This window comes from Calidris pugnax, unplaced genomic scaffold (assembly GCF_001431845.1).
Source record: "Calidris pugnax isolate Ruff unplaced genomic scaffold, ASM143184v1 scaffold45, whole genome shotgun sequence".
In the NCBI taxonomy this organism is placed as follows: Eukaryota; Metazoa; Chordata; class Aves; order Charadriiformes; family Scolopacidae; genus Calidris; species Calidris pugnax.
In genome coordinates, this window is record NW_015090764.1 from 1748071 (window position 1) to 1770089 (window position 22019).

The following is a 22019-nucleotide window of genomic DNA, read 5'->3' on the forward strand; positions in this document are numbered from 1 at the left end:
CAAGGGTGGCACAGGGGTGGGCACGGCTCCAGGGACCCTCCTGCTCCCTCGGGGCTCCCCAAGACCCTTTGGGGGCTCCATCACCGTCCCCGCTCGACGTTGACCGTGCCCAAGGGCCTGGGGTTTTCTCCTGTGCTCCTTCCCCCGTCACCTACACCCTTCCCACCCCCGGGAAGAGCATCACCTCGGAGCAGAGGTTGGTGCAATGGCCGGGGGGGGGGGTTGGATCACCCCGTGCCAAAAGCCCCCTCGCCGGCCATCGCCTCCCCCGGGGCGGGCGCTGCCGGGGGCCATCCATCAGCGGCGACCCTGGGGCTGCCCCGAGGAGGAGTGAGGGGAGGTTGCAGGGGGGCAGAGATGGGGGGGGAGAAGGAAAACAGACAGGATAAAAATCACCGAATTAGCGGGCCCTGGGGAGGGGCGCCCTGCGGGATGGCGCGGGGCCATTTTTTATGGGCAAGACAGGGGGCACGAACCACGGATCAGGCTCTTCCCTCTGACCCCGCCACTGGAAGTCACCCCGGCCTTCAGCACCCCATTGCTCACGGGGCAAAGTGCTGCTACTGCCACCAGACCCCCAGCTACTGCCACCGGACCCCCAGACCCCCCGCTACTGCCACCAGACCCCCAGCTACTGCCACCAGACCCCCAGCTACCGCCACCAGACCCCCAACTACCGCCACCAGACCCCCAACTACCGCCACTGGACCCCCAGCTACCGCCACTGGACCCCAGCCACTGCCACCAGAGCCCCACCTATTGCCACCAGATCCCCCACCACCACCACCCCAGGGAAGGGCTGGGTGTGAACCCCCCCTTCCCCTCGCCTGGGGAGGTGGGTGGCAGCGAGGCCACACGCGGGCTGGGTCCCCAGGGGCTGCTCCCCACAAAGGGACATCCTCACGGCAGGGTCCCGTAGAGACGGGGTGACAGCGATGGACACCGGGAGAAGAGGGGTCGGGTGTATGAGACGGAGGAAGACACCGGTGGGTGCAGGGGGGGTGTCACCCGCGCCCTGCACGGCCCCTGCGAGGGGACCCCCCTGTGCGCCCCGCAATGGGACCCCCCCGGTGCCAGGGGACGCGCAGCCGCGGCCGCCCCGTCCGGCCGGCGGTGCCCGGGGACGTGGTGCCACCTCGCGGCCCCCGGGGCCAACCGGCCCCTTCCCGCCCCCCGGAGCCCCCGGAGCTCCCTCCCCGGCAGCGGCTGCAGCGGGGATGCTCGGGGGGCAACGGCACCGGGTAGTGCGGGATTTGTTATCTCTGCTCCGAGCCCGTAAAGAGAGAGTTTCGTGGGGGGGGAAGAAGTATTAGGAGAGGGGGAAAAGAAAAAAAAAAAAGAGAGGAGAGGAAAAAAAAAAGGGAGAGAGAGAGAGAAAGAGAGAGAGAAAGGGAAGGAGAAAGGGAGAAAAGAAGGAGAAAGGGAGAAAAGAAGGAGAAAGGGAGAAAAGAAGGAGAAAGGGAGAAAAGAAGGAGAAAGGGAGAAAAGAAGGAGAAAGGGAGAAAAGAAGGAGAAAGGGAGAAAAGAAGGAGAAAGGGAAGAAAAAAGAAGAGGGAAAAAGAAAGAAAAAGAAAAAACTAAAAAGGGGGAGAATGAAGGAAAAAAAAAAAAAAAAAAGGAAAAAAGAGAAAGAATAAAAGGGAAAGGGAAAAAAAAGCAAAAGGAACCACTATGTGAAGGCAAGGGGAGATGTAACCATCCCCAGAGCCGCTGCCAGCCGGGCCTGGTGCCTCTGGAGAGGAGTTTTGCCCCCCAGGATCAGTTGCTGCAGCTCCCCAAGACCCCCTGGCACCTCACGGTGGGGCAGAACTGTGCATTTACTGACCCAGTAACGCCATTACAGAGAAAGGGCTTTACAACCTGAGCTTTGGACCCGCTGGGTCTCTCTGGCAGCCCCACAGAGACCCTCTCAGGGGGATCCAGGTGGGCACAAGCACGTTGGCACGGCCCGGGGCATCGCTCCCCTCCCGGGGCTCGGCCGCAGGAGACGTCCCGGTGCCGGGACCGGGCACTAAAGCCCTTTTGTTCCCCCCCCCCCAGTGACCCCGCGGGGAAGAACGGGCAGATTGTCTTTCAAACGGAGCCGATGTGGAGCTCCAGCCTCCCTTGCCACCTTGGCTATAAATCATCCCCCATGTGATAAGGTAATTACCTTCTCCTTGAAACTATTCATAGGAAAACCTATAAAGCGCCTGGCTTGTAAACACAACAATAAAGAGGCAGGACAATAAAAAACTTGGCCGGGGTGGGGAAGGTGCTGCCTTTTGCCAGCCCCCAGCACCTCCTGCTTGGCCAGTCCCCGGCGCAGGACGGAGGCTGCGTCCGTCCCCGCTGCTCCCGTTGGCAGTGAGTGGGGAGCACAGGGTGTGCACAGTCCCCCCTGCTCTGCCAGGCACCAAAAACCAGCATCCCACCCTAAAGGGACACATAAAATCATCACTGACCTCGGATCCAGGCAGGAGAACCCATCCCAGCTCTGCTCCAGCACCATCAGGACTGCACCCAGGTGCAACCACCAGCAGCAATCCCAGCCTATGGAGCTGGGATGAGGCACAGCTGAACCCCATGAGTGACCCAGGTCCACACCCAACGGCTTTTTAGTTGTTTCCCCCCAAAATTAGGCCTGACTCTCCATAGCTGCCCCCTCTACTCTCTCACAGCCTGTCTCTCCCCAGCAATGCCCATGTGCTGCTGAGCGGGGCCCAGCCCTGTCCTGCCAACCCTGATGGTGGTTGTCCCATCTTCTGGATGGAGTTCCACCAGGCAGAGTGAAAACCAGCTCTTGCCTCTCTGCTCTCCCCTGTGCTCACACACTTGGACAGCCAAGGGTGCCCAGGAGCTGGGGAGAGGACCTGTCTGCAGGAGGAGGAAAGGCTGGTGCCAACCTGAGACCCATCACACGCTCTCCTCTGTGTGGGCAGGGGGTTTGTAAGGAGTGTCTGGGGTGAGGCCACAAAATCCAGACTCCCTGCCCAATCCTGTTTCAGTGCTTATTGCTGCGACGTGGTGATGGGTCAAGACAATGTCTGGGATGCTCAGGACATCCCTGGGGAAACAGCTCCAGAAGAGAGAGGAGCCACCAGCACCCACAACCAGGCAATGAACCCAGCCTGTAACGGATTCAGTCCATTTAGAGATTAATGCAAAACTCTGTCTGGTGTTCAGACACGTGACATTATTTTTATCCACTTTTGAGGGAAAATGGTGGCCAAACGTAGCTCAGCAGGTGGGAAGATGCTGGACCCCTTCTGCTGTGGCATCAGTTTGCCCCGATCACTCACTCAGTGCTGCTCAGAGCACAAACCCACACGTCCTCCAAAGCCCTCGGGTGCTTCTGGAGCCAGCTGAGACTTCACAGAAGCTTTTATGAAGGCCCAAGAGGTTGGCTACAGGCTACCAGAATCCCAGCAGCTCCCACCTGCTTCTCAGGGCACATAAAATCAGGGACTTCTCTGTTCAGAACACCCTGACAGCACTGATACACCCTGTACCCACAGGTTGGATACCGAGTCCCACAGCTGCCCCACAGCCAGTTTTCCAGCTGGCACAGCGTGGGGACAGCTCTGGAGAGGGCAGCAAACCCGGGCAAGCAATCCAGGCACAGTGGTGTTTGCAACAGTGACACAGATTCCTTCCAGAGGCAGAACACTGGAGTGAAACACGGGCTGTTTTCAGATGGTGGAAGCTCGAAGATGGGTAGGGGTACAATTGCGAGAGAAAAGGAGGAAAAGGAGCAAGTGGCAGCTTTGGTGCAAATTCGTGATGTGAAGCACAAGCAGGGATGCTCTGGAGGCAGGATGAGGCCCGTGTCCCACAGGAGAGGTGCTGGTGCCCAGCAGTGATGCTCAGCTCTGCCATTCTCTTCCTCAGCCTCCATCCCCAGCAGCAGCTCAGCCTTTCACAGCTCCTGCCACAGCCACCACGGCAGAAGTCACTCCTGGCAGGGAACTTGCTCCAAACATCCAGTGAGAGAGGCTCCCTCTGCTCCTCGGAAGGGGTTTCAGACACTCGTGGTGCTTGAGGCCCACTGAAACCAGCAGCGAGGGTGGAAAAACAAAGCAGATAAATTTTTGTATCCCAAAGAGCTTTTACGACAGGCAGGGCTTGCCCTGAGCTCTGTTCAAACATCCACCCAGAGGTGAGGGCTCTCCAAGTGTCCCCTCCTCCCCGAGACCGGCTCATTCCTGAAGGCAGGGATTTGTCCCCAGCAACAGCAGAGAGCCCAGTGCGGTTATCAGCGCAGGGACACACAGCAAACAGAGTGACAGAGTCAGGGAGGAAGGGGACAGAACTTCAGAAACAAACCCAGAGGTGGTTTGGACCATCCCCACACCTCCCACAGGGGCAGTGCTGCTCCAAGAACCAAAATTCCAGCCTCAGAAGAGCTGCTCTGAATTCCCTGGGTTACGCAGCGCAGCTCCGGGGCCACCTGGAAACAAGGAATTTGGGGCTGTTGAAAGGCAGGAGGGGTGAAGGCAGGAGGGGTGAAGGCAGGAGGGGTGAAGGCAGGAGGGGTGAAGGCAGGAGGGGTGAAGGCAGGAGGGGTGAAGGCAGGAGGGGTGAAGGCAGGAGGGGTGAAGGCAGGAGGGGTGAAGGCAGGAGGGGTGAAGGCAGGAGGGGTGAAGGCAGGAGGGGTGAAGGCAGGAGGGGTGAAGGCAGGAGGGGTGAAGGCAGGAGGGGGGCCTGGGCCAGGTGTAAAACACCAGCAACAGAGACAGGTAAAGGCAAAGTGTGTTTGCTCTAAGGTATTATTCAAATATTGGCAGATTTGGGTTTATTGCAGGAACACAAGAGTGATAACATTTGTAGGGCTCAGAAAAACAAAATTCTTCCAGATCCCTCCTTTACAAACAGGATTTTGAATCCAGCAGCAACTGTAACAAAATGCTTGCAGATAAACTCAGAGAAGAGGCTGGTTTTGTAAAACATACGAAACAGGAAAAGGCATTTGTTTCCCAAGCGTGGCACTGTAACAGTGAAACGTACAAAGAAAACCAACAATAAAAATGAAGTTCTACAGACCTTTCCACCAGGCATTATGAAAGATTTTAAGAACTTTGAAATAATTTTTTTAATAACAGCAACAGGTAACTTCTCTTCTGCGTGACCATGTAAACGACAGCGAGGTGTTCCTTCTCTGGGCCCAGCCAGAAGGGTCAGTTATTGGTCAAAGAAACTGGTGTGTTTTGTCTAAGCCTCTGTTAATTCGGTGGCATTGGTGTGGTTTGTCAAGACATCTCCCAGAAAACCGGACACTCTCACCCGAGCTTTGCCCCCCAGCTCTTTCTCCACCCCACTGAGATGTTCCAGAGCTCCTTTCAGTGCTCTCTCCCTGTCACACGAGTCCGTGGGGGTTCCCGTTTCGTTTTCCTCAACTCCAGACTTCAGATATTGCAAGAGGTAGGATTTGATGGTGTCCCCCTTTTCCGTCACGGTTTGCCAAACGACCGGCAGGTCCGTGCCCTTGGCCAGCTTTAGGAGATGAAGCAGAGCCTGGCAGATCTGTGTCCGGAGGCTGGCACTGTACTTGAACTCCAGAAAGTCCTCGGTGTCCTCACTCTTCTGCAAAGCCACCACCAAGGCACTCCAGATCTGGCCGAACTGCTGGGTGGAGCCGTAGCATTCCCTCTTGCTCGGGATGGACAGAGCCATCGCCGATTTGATTCGCACTTTAAAATTCTTGCAGGACTTCACTACTGAGGAAAGGGCACTATAGGCTTGTGTGGTCCAAGGAGCCTCTCCTACAAAAAAAACCCAAATAAACAACAAAAAAACCAAGCCAAAACCACTTTTTAATCCACCAAAGTATAGGGGTACAATTGCGAGAGAAAAGGAGGAAAAGGAGCAAGTGGCAGCTTTGGTGCAAATTCGTGATGTGAAGCACAAGCAGGGATGCTCTGGAGGCAGGATGAGGCCCGTGTCCCACAGGAGAGGTGCTGGTGCCCAGCAGTGATGCTCAGCTCTGCCATTCTCTTCCTCAGCCTCCATCCCCAGCAGCAGCTCAGCCTTTCACAGCTCCTGCCACAGCCACCACGGCAGAAGTCACTCCTGGCAGGGAACGTGCTCCAAACATCCAGTGAGAAAGGCTCCCTCTGCTCCTCGGAAGGGGTTTCGGACACTCGCGGTGCTTGAGGCCCACTGAAACCAGCAGTGAGGGTGGAAAAACAAAGCAGATAAATTTTTGTATCCCAAAGAGCTTTTACGACAGGCAGGGCTTGCCCTGAGCTCTGTTCAAACATCCACCCAGAGGTGAGGGCTCTCCAAGTGTCCCCTCCTCCCCGAGACCGGCTCATTCCTGAAGGCAGGGATTTGTCCCCAGCAACAGCAGAGAGCCCGGTCCCCCGGCGGTTATCAGCACAGGGACACACAGCAAACAGAGTGACATCGGCGGGGAGGAAGGGGACAGAGCTTCAGAAACAAACCCAGAGGTGGTGTGGAACATCCCCACACCTCCCACAGGGGCAGAGCTGCTCCAAGAACCAAAATTCCAGCCTCAGAAGAGCTGCTCTGAATTCCCTGGGTTACGCAGCGCAGCTCCGGGGCCACCTGGAAACAAGGAATTTGGGGCTGTTGAAAGGCAGGAGGGGTGAAGGCAGGAGGGGTGAAGGCAGGAGGGGGGCATGGGCCAGGTGTAAAACACCAGCAACAGAGACAGGTAAAGGCAAAGTGTGTTTGCTCTAAGGTATTATTCAAATATTGGCAGATTTGGGTTTATTGCAGGAACACAAGAGTGATAACATTTGTAGGGCTCAGAAAAACAAAATTCTTCCAGATCCCTCCTTTACAAACAGGATTTTGAATCCAGCAGCAACTGTAACAAAATGCTTGCAGATAAACTCAGAGAAGAGGCTGGTTTTGTAAAACATACGAAACAGGAAAAGGCATTTGTTTCCCAAGCGTGGCACTGTAACAGTGAAATGTACAAAGAAAACCAACAATAAAAATGAAGTTCTACAGACCTTTCCACCAGGCATTATGAAAGATTTTAAGAACTTTGAAATAATTTTTTTAATAACAGCAACAGGTAACTTCTCTTCTGCGTGACCATGTAAACGACAGCGAGGTGTTCCTTCTCTGGGCCCAGCCAGAAGGGTCAGTTATTGGTCAAAGAAACTGGTGTGTTTTGTCTAAGCCTCTGTTAATTCGGTGGCATTGGTGTGGTTTGTCAAGACATCTCCCAGAAAACCGGACACTCTCACCCGAGCTTTGCCCCCCAGCTCTTTCTCCACCCCACTGAGATGTTCCAGAGCTCCTTTCAGTGCTCTCTCCCTGTCACACGAGTCCGTGGGGGTTCCCGTTTCGTTTTCCTCAACTCCAGACTTCAGATATTGCAAGAGGTAGGATTTGATGGTGTCCCCCTTTTCCGTCACGGTTTGCCAAACGACCGGCAGGTCCGTGCCCTTGGCCAGCTTTAGGAGATGAAGCAGAGCCTGGCAGATCTGTGTCCGGAGGCTGGCACTGTACTTGAACTCCAGAAAGTCCTCGGTGTCCTCACTCTTCTGCAAAGCCACCACCAAGGCACTCCAGATCTGGCCGAACTGCTGGGTGGAGCCGTAGCATTCCCTCTTGCTCGGGATGGACAGAGCCATCGCCGATTTGATTCGCACTTTAAAATTCTTGCAGGACTTCACTACTGAGGAAAGGGCACTATAGGCTTGTGTGGTCCAAGGAGCCTCTCCTACAAAAAAAACCCAAATAAACAACAAAAAAACCAAGCCAAAACCACTTTTTAATCCACCAAAGTATAGAAAACTACAAATATATCTTCTAAATATCTAATGAGCTTACGTTTACTGTATTTATTCTGGCCCAAATGAGAGAATCAGCGGTTTTAAAATGAAAATTTAGTTTAAGAAGTGAATTTTAAGGAGTTTTCTAAGAGGAAGAATGACATTTTGCCCCTATTCACAGCTCTAATCCCATCCTCACGCTCTCTTCTAACAGGACACATCCACCTGAACACGGCAGAGTGATTCCTGCATCACAGACCTGGGCCTATGGCGCTGGGGAGAGTTCTGGGACAGGCACGACAGGAAGATTCAGCTCAGTTTTCTCTCTCCTCTCTTCCCCAACACCTTTGTAACACAGACCTTCTTATCAAAGCCACAACCCACTGCACAAATCCAGAAGCAGTGGGAGAATCACTCACCCAGTGGCAAGGCAGGGTTCTTGAAGACGTTCCCCACACAAATGCAGAGGCAGTGGGAGAATCACTCACCCAGTGGCAAGGCAGGGTTCTTGAAGACGTTCCCCAGGGCGTAGCAGGCGTTCCAGCGCACCTTCATGGTGGCCTCGCTCCCAACAGTGGAAATAAGGGCCTGAAGAGACTCCTCGATGGCTTCCCTGAACCTGGGGTTTGCTATGTGGCAGGGCTGAAGGAAATGAAGCACGTTCCCAAGGGCCCGGACTGCATTACTCTTTACCTGGAACACACACAAAAAACCCCAATTCCAGCTTTCAGTTTGTAGGCAAAGCTTTTGTCAAGCTCAGGGCCAACAAGGAGCCCATGTGGAATCAGACTGGTGGCTCATCAGATGGTAACTGTGCCACCAGAAAGATCATTCTCTGCAAGTGGTCACCCTGAAAAACAACCCAACAGCCCCTCCCAATGCTGAGGAAAAGCAAAATCAAATGCCCTAGAGGTCAAACAACACGGGAAACCTCCAAACACCAGCCCTCAAGAGAGGATGCTGAGCTCCAGCTCCCCATCCCCCAAGGCAAACAGCCCCTAAGTAACTGCTGCCTTTTTTCCTCTTTTTTTTTTTTTTTCCCCTTTAATAAAAATGCAAGAATTGATTACACTATGCTAACTCCACCCTCCGTCCCCTCACTCATACCTTGTCTCTGTCCTTGGATGCTTCAGTGGCAGATCGTAACATTTTCAAGAGCAGGAGATCAGAAAATTCCTCTTGAAAACTCTGTCCCATGGTTTCCCTGGCAGAAGGATCACAGCCTGAAAAGCCCAGCTCCCAGGAGCCATCCCCAAAGATGTGACACCATCCGTTATCGAGGCGCACGGACAACCTTCACTCTTCAGAAGGCTAATATGTAAGGCAGCCCTTACTACATGTGACCACTATGTTTATTAATTTAAAACCAAACTATCAATGCAAGAAAGCCAGTTAGCAATGCATTAAGTCTGTAATAAAAAACAGAGGGCAATGAATTGCTCGGAGGGGATTCTTTAGAAGGAATATATGATAACTATTGCTCCTGTTAAAACTCTAACAGTAGGTTAGGCTTCCCTCAGTCTTGGATTTGAGGAAGCGTTAAATATTTATTAATCTTACTTTTGTGTTATGTTGAAAGCAAAGTAACCAGGGAACGTGCAACTACAGAAAGCAACACACAAGAAATAGGGAATTGAGAAGTAAACTCAGAATGTACTGCACAACTAATGGTTAGAAAGACCTAAACCCAAGCAGTTCAGAACTCAACCCCCGATGGATACGGGGTATTTGTAATAGTGTCACACTCTGGCAGACACATGGGCTGAAGGATGGTTAAAAAGAAGCATCCAAGCCAAATTTGGGCTTTTTTGATACTCATTAGACCAGCACCCTCCTTCTGATGCTACAGAATATGGGCAGAGGCTCACGTACATGTTGATGATGAGGGTGTCGGTGAGGTTGCCCAGGGACCAGGCTGCTTTGGCACGGACGTTCGGGGACTTGTCGTGGAGGGAACTGAGAATGGCATTTGCTGTGTCTGCCACAAACATCACATCCTACAAAAGGAAAAACTGCAAAGTTAGAAAGCTTTAAAAACTCAGGTGGTTTCCTTAGTAACAAACATATACACTCTGGTACCCGCAGAGAGACCAGCTCTATTAATATACTCTTCTTTTTCAGGTGACAACTTGTAACGCCTGTGCTGCACTCTGTACAGCTTTGTTTGATCTTTAATTAACAGCCTAAGCCTGCCTGCTGCCCAACTTCACCTCTCTCTTGGGTTGCTGAAAGGTTTCAATATATTATTTCATTTCATTGGTGCTTTAGTTACTTTGTATTTTAATATAATTACCTGGACTGCCAATCTTACACTCATCAATCTCACTTTTAAGAAAGTAATTGCTTCTCCAAACTCCCTGTTGAGCTGCCTGTCTAATTTTCTCTTCCATGGCACATTACATCTCATTTTCACTTCCTTGCCTACAGTAAAGGGTTTGCTTTCAAAATATTTTGGACTCAAATCTCAACATCAGCTACTGCATAAATTTTTTATTACAATCACCCATTTAAGGCCCCAATGGAAGAACTAGAGTCTTCCCTCTCAGCCAAGCTCCAGGTCTGGAGGCAGTAAAGAAACGCTATATACATGCTACAGACCAAAAGCAAGAAGAAAGGCCAATTAATTCCAAAAGAACTCGTGTCCTGTATCTTATGGTGCATCAAAGCCATTACAAAATGGCTCAAAATAAGAAAAAAGGGCCAGTTCTGACCTGCCGAAGGCACGAGAAGAGGATGTAGACTCCAAGCGCCCGCGCGGCAGCAGCTTTCACCAGCGGGTTCTCACTGTGGTTCAGGCCAAGCAGCAGAGTGACACACAGGATCTGCTGGTCATTCTGCAAGGACAAGTGGTCATGGCAACAGAAAGAAACTGAAAAGATCTCTGTCCCACACAAACAAACAAGTGACAAATCCTCTAAAAGACCTTAATATCTGGAATCTATAACAGCTACCGTTCAGAGCTTACTCTTTTCTTTCAAGTAAACTGACTGGCGTTTCAGGATGCCACACAGGAAATGGGAATGCTCCAGCAAACACGATCTTGTTGCTGTTAGTTAATATTTTGGCTTCTTTTGTGATCTTATCTACCATCCAAAGGCAGAAGGCAGGGCCCATCAGAGGTAAACCAGACTTTTTTTCCTGCCTTACTTCACTCTTTCCCCTTCATTAACAAGGACAGCCGGGCAGATGAAGTTCATCCTGGGCAGATTGTCAGTTTACCAACCCATGACAAAGATCTTTGTTTCATCAGAGCCAAGGGTCAGAGTGAGCACTGACTTGACCCCACAGGGCCAGGGGGGACAAGAGAGCGCACGGGATCAAAGTACGGAGCGGTGAAGCACACGCTGTACTTGGAGAAACCAGATGGAGAATTCCAGAGATACTGCTGCACCAGCAATCCTCGGGCAAACGAGCCCTGGCAGAGTGAGTGCCCATCAAGAAGGGCACAGTGACACAGAAGGAGCTGTACAATGCAGCGCTGAGACACTGCCAAGGCTTTCATGTTTAAAAGCATATTTCACATTGCAAAAGGAGAGTAAGGCCAACACATTTGTTTGCTTCTGCCAGGGCAATCTCGCAGTTTAGGGTTTTAAAAGCCAGCCAAAAGAAAAAAACACGCATGGAAATGGGTGGCTGTTAGCTCAGCTGTCTCTTCAAACACTTCACCAGCAAAATAACAACCCTTCACCCCTCCCTCACGCAGTGAAATTCTTCCCCTCCATCTCCTGCACATCACCACCGAGGCTGAGTATTCACAGCGGGGCGAAACAGCTTCCATGACTCACAGTTGAATTGTTTAGACAGACTAACTACTCCCAACGCTGCCTTTTCCAGCCTTCAATAGTCACAACTTGTTCAGAATGTTAAAAATAAAAATTCTGCAAGATTCCTCTACCCTCTCCTTGTAAGTTTGAAAAGGCTTTACACTCCTGTGATCTGGCAGACAAGAACAAAGCCTCAATAGATAAAAACTGCACACTTCAAGGAGTGCTCTCGTACCTGCAGGCTGCTGAAAGCTTCTGGCAAGATAGAGGACAGGGCGTCGCAGGCGCTGGTCTGAAGAGTGGCGTGTGGGCAGTTCTGAAGGATGCCAGGTAAAGGGCCATTCAACATCACAGTCCAGAAAGTTACCACCTACAGAGGAAGCAGCCAGGTTTCTCTATTTAAACTCCGCAATTACACCTAAATTCTACCACAGATTGTGTTTTTCTATGATCATCCTTAAGACATTCTTACGGCAGGTTGCATAATCACACGTGAAAGTGATTACAGCTGTTTGGAAGCCTAAAATACTTAGTGTTCAGAAACATTTTAAAGACATTTCAATGCTGCTATCAAGTACTTATTCACTGAGTTCTGTCTGTTTCCTTCTCAAGGCCACATATGCTCAGATTAGATTGCATTAGGTAGAATTACGGTCCCATTCTTGAATTCACACAGGTGGGTCTTTCCATTTGCCTGACAATTTACACTCATATCAAGAAACAGAAACCCGGTGCTACTGGAGGCGTTTCCTGTCTCGTAGGGTCACTGGTGACCAGCTCAAAAATTAACATACACCAAAAAAAATGTAAAACTTGCCTTCTGCTCACAGAAGCAAGACTTACACAGGCCTATATTGCTACTAGAACAGCAGCAACAGTCCTCAGCTCCCACAAACATGTCCAAGAAACAGGTTCAAACAATGAATTTTTCTGATATCACAGCTGTTGTGATTCTGCCTGCCCCCTCTGCACTTGTGAGCAGCCAGAACACGTAGCCTGGCTCTTGTGACAACACAAATTCACCCAAACTCTAGAAGCATATGTCTAGGTTTTATGCAGCAGTAACGATGAATGCAAAATCTGTGCTGTTCTTCCAGCTTTCTGACTTTAGACAGGAAGAGGAGGGATGAGGAAAGGCAGAGAGGGAGTGGTAATGTGATGTGATTTAAAAAAAGCCCAACCACACCTTCCTACAGACAAAACCAGATACCAAAACAATGCAGGAAGTCCACAAAAATTGTTCATATCACCACCTACAAAGCCACAAGGTACTGAGTCCCTTTCTGCTCTCCTGCAACTGATTTACCTGTATCCATGCCAGTAATTTTGCAGAGAGTTCAGGAAAGGAAGCTCAGGGAAGAGGGATCCCAGAGGGAGCTCACACACTTACCACACTGACAGGTACTCTCTGGTCAGGGGCCACGGCTGACTCGGGTTTGTACTGCTGCAGAACCCCTGTGCCCAGCTCCTCCAGAAGCTGCAGGGAAACAGAAAGCAACTAGGCCTTTATCAGGGACAACTCAATTACCACAGAACTACAGCAGTCTCTACCTAGGATTGTACTTACTTACCCAAAGGAAGGGTTTTGTTCTCAACGGGAACAAAAATACAAGATTCAGTATTGTTTTGGACTCTATTCTGTCCCTGCTAGTGGAAAGATTTGAAGAAAAGCCTTTCTTACATAAATCCTCCAGCTAGAACAGTGTAACAAATTGCTGCACAAAAAGGAAACCTCTCTGAGCTTTCCTTTGGGTGACAGACTGCAGTTCCTGCACCAGCTGACGCTAAATCGGGGAAGGCCAGTGTTATAGTCCTTATGTGGCCCAAGGTGACTCAGCAGAGCAACAAAACACTGCTGGGAATTCATAATTGGAAGCAGAAGGTGCATTTCTCAAAGTGTCAGGGTACTGCACTTATGTGGCCCAAGGTGACTCAGCAGAGCAACAAAACACTGCTGGGAATTCATAATTGGAAGCAGAAGGTGCATTTCTCAAAGTGTCAGGGTACTGCACCTCCCAAAGCACTACAGCAGGCACCAGCTCGTTATGGCAGGCTACATCACACATACAGATGCTCTCAATATTCATCACCACTCATCTGCAAAGCACAGAAATAGATAAAATTAACAGTATTGATGTCTCCTCGTGCTCTTACTTTGGCTCCATGAAGCTGGATGGATGGGTCCATTTCTTCCATGCATCTGCAAGCCACTTCTCCAAGTTCTAGGAAGTAGCTCTGAGCCATAGAGAAATAACCTTTTACAAGAAGAGCCAACACCTAAACACAAACAAACAAAAAATTCCATTCAGTGTTTTTTCCTTGTGTCAAACCAAAATACCCCAAATACAAACAGAGAGGCTGTTAATGGGTTAAGCAACCCTGGGACCATACACTAAACTCTGATATAACCAGATACACCGTGCAGCACAACTTCTAGAATACCACAGCTAATTAAAAACCTCCCCATTCCATTATCTTGTTCAAAAAAGGGCCACAAAAGCACTATCAGGTAGCAACACAATGAATTATTTACTGTAAGTGAGGTCTCCTGCAGCTAAAAAACTAAGCAAGAGTGCCTGCAAGAGCAGCACTCTCCTGTAATACCACTGCTGTGCTCTGTGCAGCTGGATTTAACAAATGTTCATTGTTCCAGAAAAACAGTGAGAATCCTCAGGATGCACATTATAAAAATCTTACTGTTTTCTGTGGTTACACGAAGAAAAACAAGGCCAAGTCCCATCATTCACAGCTACTCCTTTAGTCATACCAGCGTCGCTCCACAGCTCCTTGCAGATTCTTTGACTGCAAGGCTCTCCCCACTGTTTTCGAGCAAAACTTTTAATTTCAAATTTGTATGGAGGAGTTTGCAAGGGCAAGACTCACAGCCTTCACCAGTCGCCAGCACACACAACCCAGTAATATTTAAAAATAATGAAGCTAAGAAAAACCCCAGGCAGGTGAACTTGCTGCAGCTGGTTTACCATGGGGCAGTTACACTGTGACCATGGGCACGGCATCGAAGCGTCACTGCTTTTCCAGTCACAGCAGCAAATGCTTTAACCTAAATCTCACTGAAAGAGCTCGGAGCAAAGACAACCCACAGCTGAGGCTGGGAGGACGGGAGATAATTTGATATTGTACCAAGCTGTTCATTTCACAGTTTAGCTGTTCACCCCCACCTGCAAGGATTCCAGTCGAAGGGGACACGGTTCATAAACGCTGGAAAACGCGGGGAAGTTGGCGTCGCTGTCGGAACAGGAATCCTCTCTGGGCAGGACGATGATGGAAACGCAGAGACGGAGCAGCCAGCACGGTTCTGAAGGTGTACATCCCGCTGGGTGATCTGGAGCTTCCCCTTCTGAGGGCAGAGCTTTCCTCCAGTGCTCTGAATTCAGACGGTGAGGGGTGGCACTACCGCTGCTGTTTAGCCCTGAAGAACTGGGCTGCTGCAAAAGTAACTGCACCTCGGGTAAAGGTGCTTGGACAGACACTATGGCCCCCAACAACGTGAGGCTAGAAACTCGAACGTTAACATCTGCAAGAAAGAACAGGGCAGGGGAAGAAAAAGCCAGTCCATTAGCACCTCACTGACACGTCTGCATCCTTCTTCAGCGGTTTTCAGACTGCTGAAGAACACATTTTCAGACACGACAGGTCATAAACATATATATTGTTGTCAAATTTTATATTATGTATTTATAAAGCACGGGGTGGGGGGAATCCACAACTATTTTGTAATAACCAATGCTGAATTAAGATATAACACACATAAAGAGGCTCCAGCCAAACAGAATGCAAACCTTTATGAGAAATGTATGGCTTTATCTGGTTCCAAACCCTCGTCAGCAGCCCCGGTTTTAGGCGGCCGTACGGTGCATTTGACACCAAATTGGCAAGGCACTGAAACACACAAAGGAACACACATGCAGTGGTGTTACAATGTCAGCCTGGCCTCCAGCAGATTCGGTTTTACATTTGCAATTTAGGTCATTCAGACAGCTAATTATCTGAGGGCACCTGAAAACAAATGCCCCAATTATCTGCTGTTTGAAAACTGGTTACAACCCTGGCTCCCAAGAACAAGTATTTGACTACTGTGACCTGGCATCAAGACCAAGGGATTTCAACAGCCTGTGGAAAGCTGTTTTTTTTGCCAATTTGGATTGCAGTTTTAAAGCCAATGTGAGTCTTCAGAATCACTTCATAGGTTCATTCAGCTCCTAAAGGACTACAGGGAAGAAATGCAGGAACAAGATCATTGTGAAGAGAAAAAAATCCTTAGGACTCTGCAGGAAGACTCAGTCCATGAAGCCTTGTGAGACAGTAACAGTCTATTTCCCACCACCACCACAGCCCTCAACAGCTACAATAACTTCTGTGCAGTCTTTCTTCAAGATTTAGAGACCAATATAATCTCCTGGGCAGCACTTGAAACATTTACAGCAGAGTTACCTTGACTATTTGTGTCAGTGTTTGAGAAGAGGACTCTGCCACCAGGGCGAGCAGCAGGCAGCGGTGCAGCTCCCGGATGCTGGAAGCAATAGTTACTGAGAAGGGAGTAAAAGCTCTCTTGTGATCATTGGCATCTTCAGCCACAGAAAGAAACTGCTTCGAACCTTCCAGGATGGCTGAGAGAACTTGAAGAGCACAGGCACGGGTCTGGAATGAGAAAACATTTCCGTTACCTACTTTAAATTCTCCATCAGCTCGAAGGAGGTGTTAAAGTTTATGAAAGTCTCTTTCTCCAGCGAGAGAAAATTCAACTCCATCTTTTCTCATAACTTTAAGCAGCACCCAGAAGAGAAAATTCAACTCCAACTATCTTTTCTCATAACTTTAAGCAGCACCCAGGCAATCCTTTTATTTCCTTATCCAATACACCCTCTTTTATTTCCTGCAGTAGGGACCAAGCAACACAAATACAGCAGCCAAAGTACTTACTGAAGGCCAGAGGAGACAACTCTTACGATTAATATGGAAAAAACACAATGTTTTTCTCTACTCAGAACTGCCTCACCTTTGGAGAAGGGTCCTTTAAAGCAATAGTCATCAAGGACACTGACTGGGGGCTGCCAATGCCGGGTGCATCAGGAACAAATGCTGACCAGTAGCCATAAAGAACTCTCTTTTCCATTGATTTTATAGCAGAGAGGAAACAGGCTAAAGCCCCTTGACGAACATTGGCTTGATAAGATCTTAAAAACAAACAAAAAGATCCATGAAATAGCAGCAGTGAAAAGGAACGGACTTCAGCTCTTTCACTGATGTGAGAAGACATTTTTTAGACCAAGAACAGGAAGAGAAAGAACAAATTTACTTTGAAACTAATATGAGAAAATTGGAAGGCAGGAATTGATGCCACCACATAAATCAAAAGGAAAAGTGATTTTCTCAACAGTTTTGATTAAGAACAAAGCACTAAGATCCTATGGAAGAATCTGCACACACATAAAATTTGTGCCAGATCTCCAGGAACAAAAAACATGCTTTAACACGATACATGAGGTTGAATTGTCATGAACAAGAGCTGGCTCTGCCCCCACGCTTTGTGTTTACACGCACAACAATCACCTCGTTTTACTCTGTATTCCCCCTTCAGCATCCGAATACTCCGACTCGCTGCTGCTGATGCGTTTCCAAGCAGGGCCCTGGGAAGAGAAGTGCTCCTTCCCAGCACACACACGTGCAACGTCCGGTGCACGAGGCCGAGGATCCGCACAGGGACTGCTCTGCACATCCCCCAGCCCTAATTTCAGCATGTCTGCACCAAGGACAGATCCGTCTCCTGCATCACCCAAATGTTCTCTTCCTTCTTCCCCAAACTCTCCCTTCTTTTGTTTCCCTTTGGACTTCTTTCTTCGGTTCTGTTTTAAGACGACAAATAGTATTTTTGTTAATCTTTTGAAATAATATCTAGAAAGACACGCAAACATAATATAGTTGTAAATCTTTTACTAAGGGAAAAAGGTCTCATCTGAAAACAAAACTAATTGCTAATCCAGAATAAAAGCAGAGTTTAACATAATAAATCACACCCTCTTTACAGTACATCAAATTATACAAGTTTCTAAATGAGTTTTTAGATGAGATTTAGTTTAACCAAGAGGTAGCACAGCTATTTAGCATCTTCTGATACAACAATACTGCCTCTTCATCAGTAAAACAAAAAATTTCCAACAAAACTTTTATTTAAAAATCATATTTCACACCAAAGTGATTAAACAGGAGGAACAGTAAATACTTTTCTAGTTCTTTTAGATTTACAGTAGATATTTAACATCTAAAAAGAAACAAGTCAACACGACTATACAACTTTATTTTCTCTAACGTCTTTCAGATAATTGGTAATCCAAAATATTTACAGGGTTAAAAAATAACCTGTAGAAGGATTAAGCAGAACAGATGAGGGAGGGGGGGAGAAAATCAAGTCTCTAGATGAACTTGACTTCCCTAAGAAAGAGTCAAACAATTGCGCAAGTGTTAGGAGAGAAAATGTAACTTATAAAATAAAAAGCTTTGGCTTTTCTGCAGGCAGCAATCCCATGTCTGCAGGCCAAGAATTCTTGGCTACAGATGAATAACTGATGCACACAGCTTCGTGTGGGAAAACCAACCTCTGCAGGGCCGTTTGTTCTTGTCACCTGATTCTACAAAGCAACTTTACTCAGTGGAGAGATTTATAAGCAATACCTTTAAAGCAGAGAATGGGAAATGTATCCCGTGCTCAGAACAGAAGGAGCCTGTTGAACTCCAGGTACCACGTCAGGTAACACACAACTGCAACAAACATGTGCACAATGAGTAGAATTATTTCACCTTACCCCTGTCTGCTTGAAGGTGGCTGGTTCTGGTTGCTCCTGTTTGACAGGAGACCTTTTATCGTACTGAGGTAACGGAGCCGGGTACAAGGCTGCGGGCATTTCTATGCTCAGTCCTGGCAGTCCATGAAACATACATTTCTAGAACAGTAACACAAACGTTAGCATTCCTTCCCTTTTTGATGCACAGAGATTTACCGTGTATTTACTCTGGTGTTCATCAATTTCCAGTTGGGCTTGTGATCCTTCCCCAGCTCTTGCCTCTCCCCACGCTACGTAACAGTGATAAAACATCTGAAATTCAACTATCTCTAGAAGGATTTTAAGTAGGTCCAAAAAAACAAAGCCTCCCATCTTTCTCTCACATTCTTTTGTGGGAAGTGCAGTTAAGATGCTGTGAAAGAAACTCTTCTTTATATCTCATGCTACATTTACCCCCACGCTCAGGCTTCTCTGCTCCCTCTCTCTTCTCCTACCATTTCCCACTTAACACACATCTGGAACACACACCTTCCAGTGTCTGCCTCTTCTTCAGGGTGGAGTTAAGTATTTACCTTTAATACTGCAAGAAGAGATCCAATTTGGTCAGTTTGCATTAGTTTCATCTTCCCACCATTGAGAAGGGACTGGATACCTTTCAGTGCATTTTGCAGTAACTGAAAACCAAAGCACAGAATTAATTACTTTTCCTTCCCTTCCCAAAACACCGAAAGATTCACATCTTTCAGGTGAATTTCTAGGCAATTATGGTTTTGCTCAACATAATTACTGAGGCGGTTACTTATGTTTATTTAAAAAACAAAAAAAAATTACCCTATTTAAGCGAAATCTCAGTTGACAATATTCCAAATTCCAATATTCCAGCAGCACAATCTCCTAATTAGAGTATTCTAGACCATTAGACTCCCACTTACCATGCAAAAAGTGATGTCATCTACATCAGAGGATTTTGAAGACTGTAGAACACTTAGAAAAGTTTGAAAACAGATGTTTCTGTACAACTCATCCAAGTATGGCTGTCCAGGCACACTAAAATTCAAGCAGGAGGAGACAAATGGTTGGTTTACAGTCTGTCCCACATTATAATGTTACACAAACTCAAGCTGTCGCACTTATAAATGCTTTTAGGCAAAATTTGGCATTGAAAAGGGCCTAGAATGTCTTTTGCCATCTCCCTAGTCCCCATGAAGTCTGAACAACCTTCATCTGTTGAAATATTTTAATGTCCACTGGACTCACTGCATGAAGAGAGAGGGCAACCACATCACTTTGCTTTTGTGACCCTGAGTGCCATTTAGTAAGAGGTGGCCATTGTTGCAGTGGATTTAGTGTCATTAAACAAATCCTGTTGTAATGGATTCCTAAGCACTTGGTTCCAACACATTTAATTACTTCAAACCACCAATGCGTGTTTGATAATACTCACAGGACAACTCTAATATTGCAAGTGGTTTTCCTGAAATTAGAATCGGAGAAGAGTTGAGGTTGGAAGGAACCTCTGGAGATCATCTAGTCCAACCCCCTTGCTTAAAGTAGGCTCATCCAGAGCAGGTTGTCCAGGACCATGTCCAGTGGGGTTTTGAGTATCTCCAAGGATGGAGACTCCACGGCCTCTCTGGGCAACCAGTTCCAGTGTTCAATAATCCTTATTTTTAATTTTTTTTTTTCTTCCTTATGTTTCATCAGAATTTCCTGCATTATTTCAGTTTGTCCCCATTGCCACTGGGCACCACTGGGAACAGTCTGGTTTTGTCATCTTCCTTCCCTGCCATCGTGTATTTATACACATTGGTAAGGTCCTTGCTGAGCCTTCTCCAGGCTGAACAATCCCAAGTCTCCAGAGAGAAAAATCATCGTGCCCCAAACTGCCAGATGTTGCATTTATTTACATTAAATAGTTCTCCAGACTTCATCTCTAAGTGCCAAAATTCCAAGATTTTGTGTTTGTTGGGTTTTTTTAAACAACTATTAACCAAAACACTTTTACAGCAAGTCCAAGTATCTATTGCTTTTATTAATTACTTGCTTGCCCACAGAGACTGGTTTGTCAAAATTCTTCCCCTGTAGCAGCCAATAAAGATTTGACGTCGCTGTGGCATCGGTATATTTACATGTGGAATGGAAAAATGGATTAATTGCAAAAAAGTAACTGATAATCACTATAAAAACCTGTAGCTGACCACTTCTTAGGCAAAAATAACTCAGAGAAACACTGCAGGGACCAAACAGCACAACGCTTTTTCTTTTCTTCCCTAAATTAATCTCTGCAACATTATTTCTGGAAAACTGATCACGATTTTATCCACAAATGATACAATATCACGGAGCACTAAAGTTTTAGATTTCAAATTCATGCAAATAGACCTTACTGGTCCTGAATTTACTATTCCTGGCACAGACAGAGCAGACCTGCCATCCGTGCCCTCAGAGGGACATCTTCTAAAGCATCCACTCCACCGTTGGAAGAGGCTTTTACTCACCCCAGACAGAGGTTTGCCATGGCACGTACTGCCGCCCTCCTGAGCTCCACGTCGGGCTGAGCAGAGTCACTGAACTGCAGCAGGAGCCCAGCCTCACCCAGCAAATCCGGGAGATACTGAAAACAAACCACCAAAAGTCATCACAAATCCAGGAGATACTAAAAAACAAATCACCAAAAGTCATTGGGGGTCAGTGCTCTTCCCTCAGCCCTCCTGAGGGTTGTTTGGGAGATAAAAAAATTCTGTTTGGGAGATAAAAATATCTATGCTACATTAAAAACGATTTGTCAGCAGCAATTTCAGATCCCACAGACGGATTGTGTTTATTAACAATGACAGGAAACTATTAATTCCCAAAGTTCTTGTATTTTGTATTTCAAAAGCGTTGAGCATGAGCACAGCTGAGCCTGAGTCCCAGTTTATGCTTTCTTCCCAAACATAAAGCTACATCAGCAGCAACTGGTGCTGCTCTACAGGCTACAAACCCACGCGAGCTGGCGGCTCCCAAACTGCCAGCAGCACCGCCCCGCGCCGCAGCCCCACCACAGAAACTGCACAGAAACTCTGCAAATAGAGCTGGTGCCCATCTTTAAAAGTGTGACTTTGGCTCAAGCCAAGTAATAGGTGGTCCCTACAGCTGCAGCCTCAAGGTATAGAGGTATTTGGCACGGAAGGAATCTTCTTATCCACTGATTATTAGTATATATACGCCTCTCACACCTGAAATTCAATTTTTCCACAAATATCTGTCACTACTTAAAGAGAATCACAGAATATCTTGAGTTGGAAGGGACCCTTAAGGATCATCGAGTCCAACTCCCTGCTCCTCACAGGAGCGTAACTGCACGTAACTTCACTTAACTGTAAAAGACTTCAGTTTGCATTTAGATTATCTTAAACTTTTAATTATGAGAATAAACAGGAACAATCAATGCAGCATTAAGAAACCATACAGAGCAAGTAGATACAAAAGCTGTTGCACAATGTATCTGCTGAACCTCTTATGACCCAAGGCTTCGAATTTCAATTTTTGGCAGTGGATTCCAACAAGTCTTTTGCTTTATTTTTGTTGCTATGTGAGGTGATCCACCTTTATCAGGCTGATTCAAAATCATAATTCTTCTAAATGGGATTATTCTTAACATAAAATGTGTGGTGATTTGAGAACATGATACTGTTTTATTCTTTCTTTTGGGGAAAAAAAAAAAAGACAGCAGAAACAGCAAA

The 22019-nt window shown here is 47.6% G+C and overlaps 1 protein-coding gene across 3 annotated transcripts in view; it reads right to left on the bottom strand.

Annotated features, from left to right (window-relative positions):
* Positions 1-6683: 6683 nt before the first annotated feature.
* The window catches only part of HEATR6 (HEAT repeat containing 6), an 18838-nt gene continuing 3502 nt past the window's right edge, over positions 6684-22019 (bottom strand). For 2 of the 3 annotated variants that reach the window (XM_014966378.1, XM_014966388.1), the window contains 17 exons: positions 20793-20908; positions 19227-19341; positions 18867-18968; positions 18316-18453; positions 17066-17358; positions 16512-16689; positions 15947-16153; positions 15295-15394; positions 14674-15029; positions 13649-13771; positions 12885-12971; positions 11730-11864; positions 10442-10564; positions 9603-9727; positions 8838-8934; positions 8219-8423; positions 6684-7678 (listed from right to left, as the gene is read on the bottom strand). In XM_014966378.1, coding sequence (XP_014821864.1) covers positions 7128-7678; positions 8219-8423; positions 8838-8934; positions 9603-9727; positions 10442-10564; positions 11730-11864; positions 12885-12971; positions 13649-13771; positions 14674-15029; positions 15295-15394; positions 15947-16153; positions 16512-16689; positions 17066-17358; positions 18316-18453; positions 18867-18968; positions 19227-19341; positions 20793-20908 — 3051 coding nt within the window. In that variant the 3' untranslated portion in view covers positions 6684-7127. The remainder of the gene's footprint in view (positions 7679-8218; positions 8424-8837; positions 8935-9602; positions 9728-10441; positions 10565-11729; positions 11865-12884; positions 12972-13648; positions 13772-14673; positions 15030-15294; positions 15395-15946; positions 16154-16511; positions 16690-17065; positions 17359-18315; positions 18454-18866; positions 18969-19226; positions 19342-20792; positions 20909-22019) is intronic. The other variant, XM_014966398.1, reaches the window with a different exon arrangement.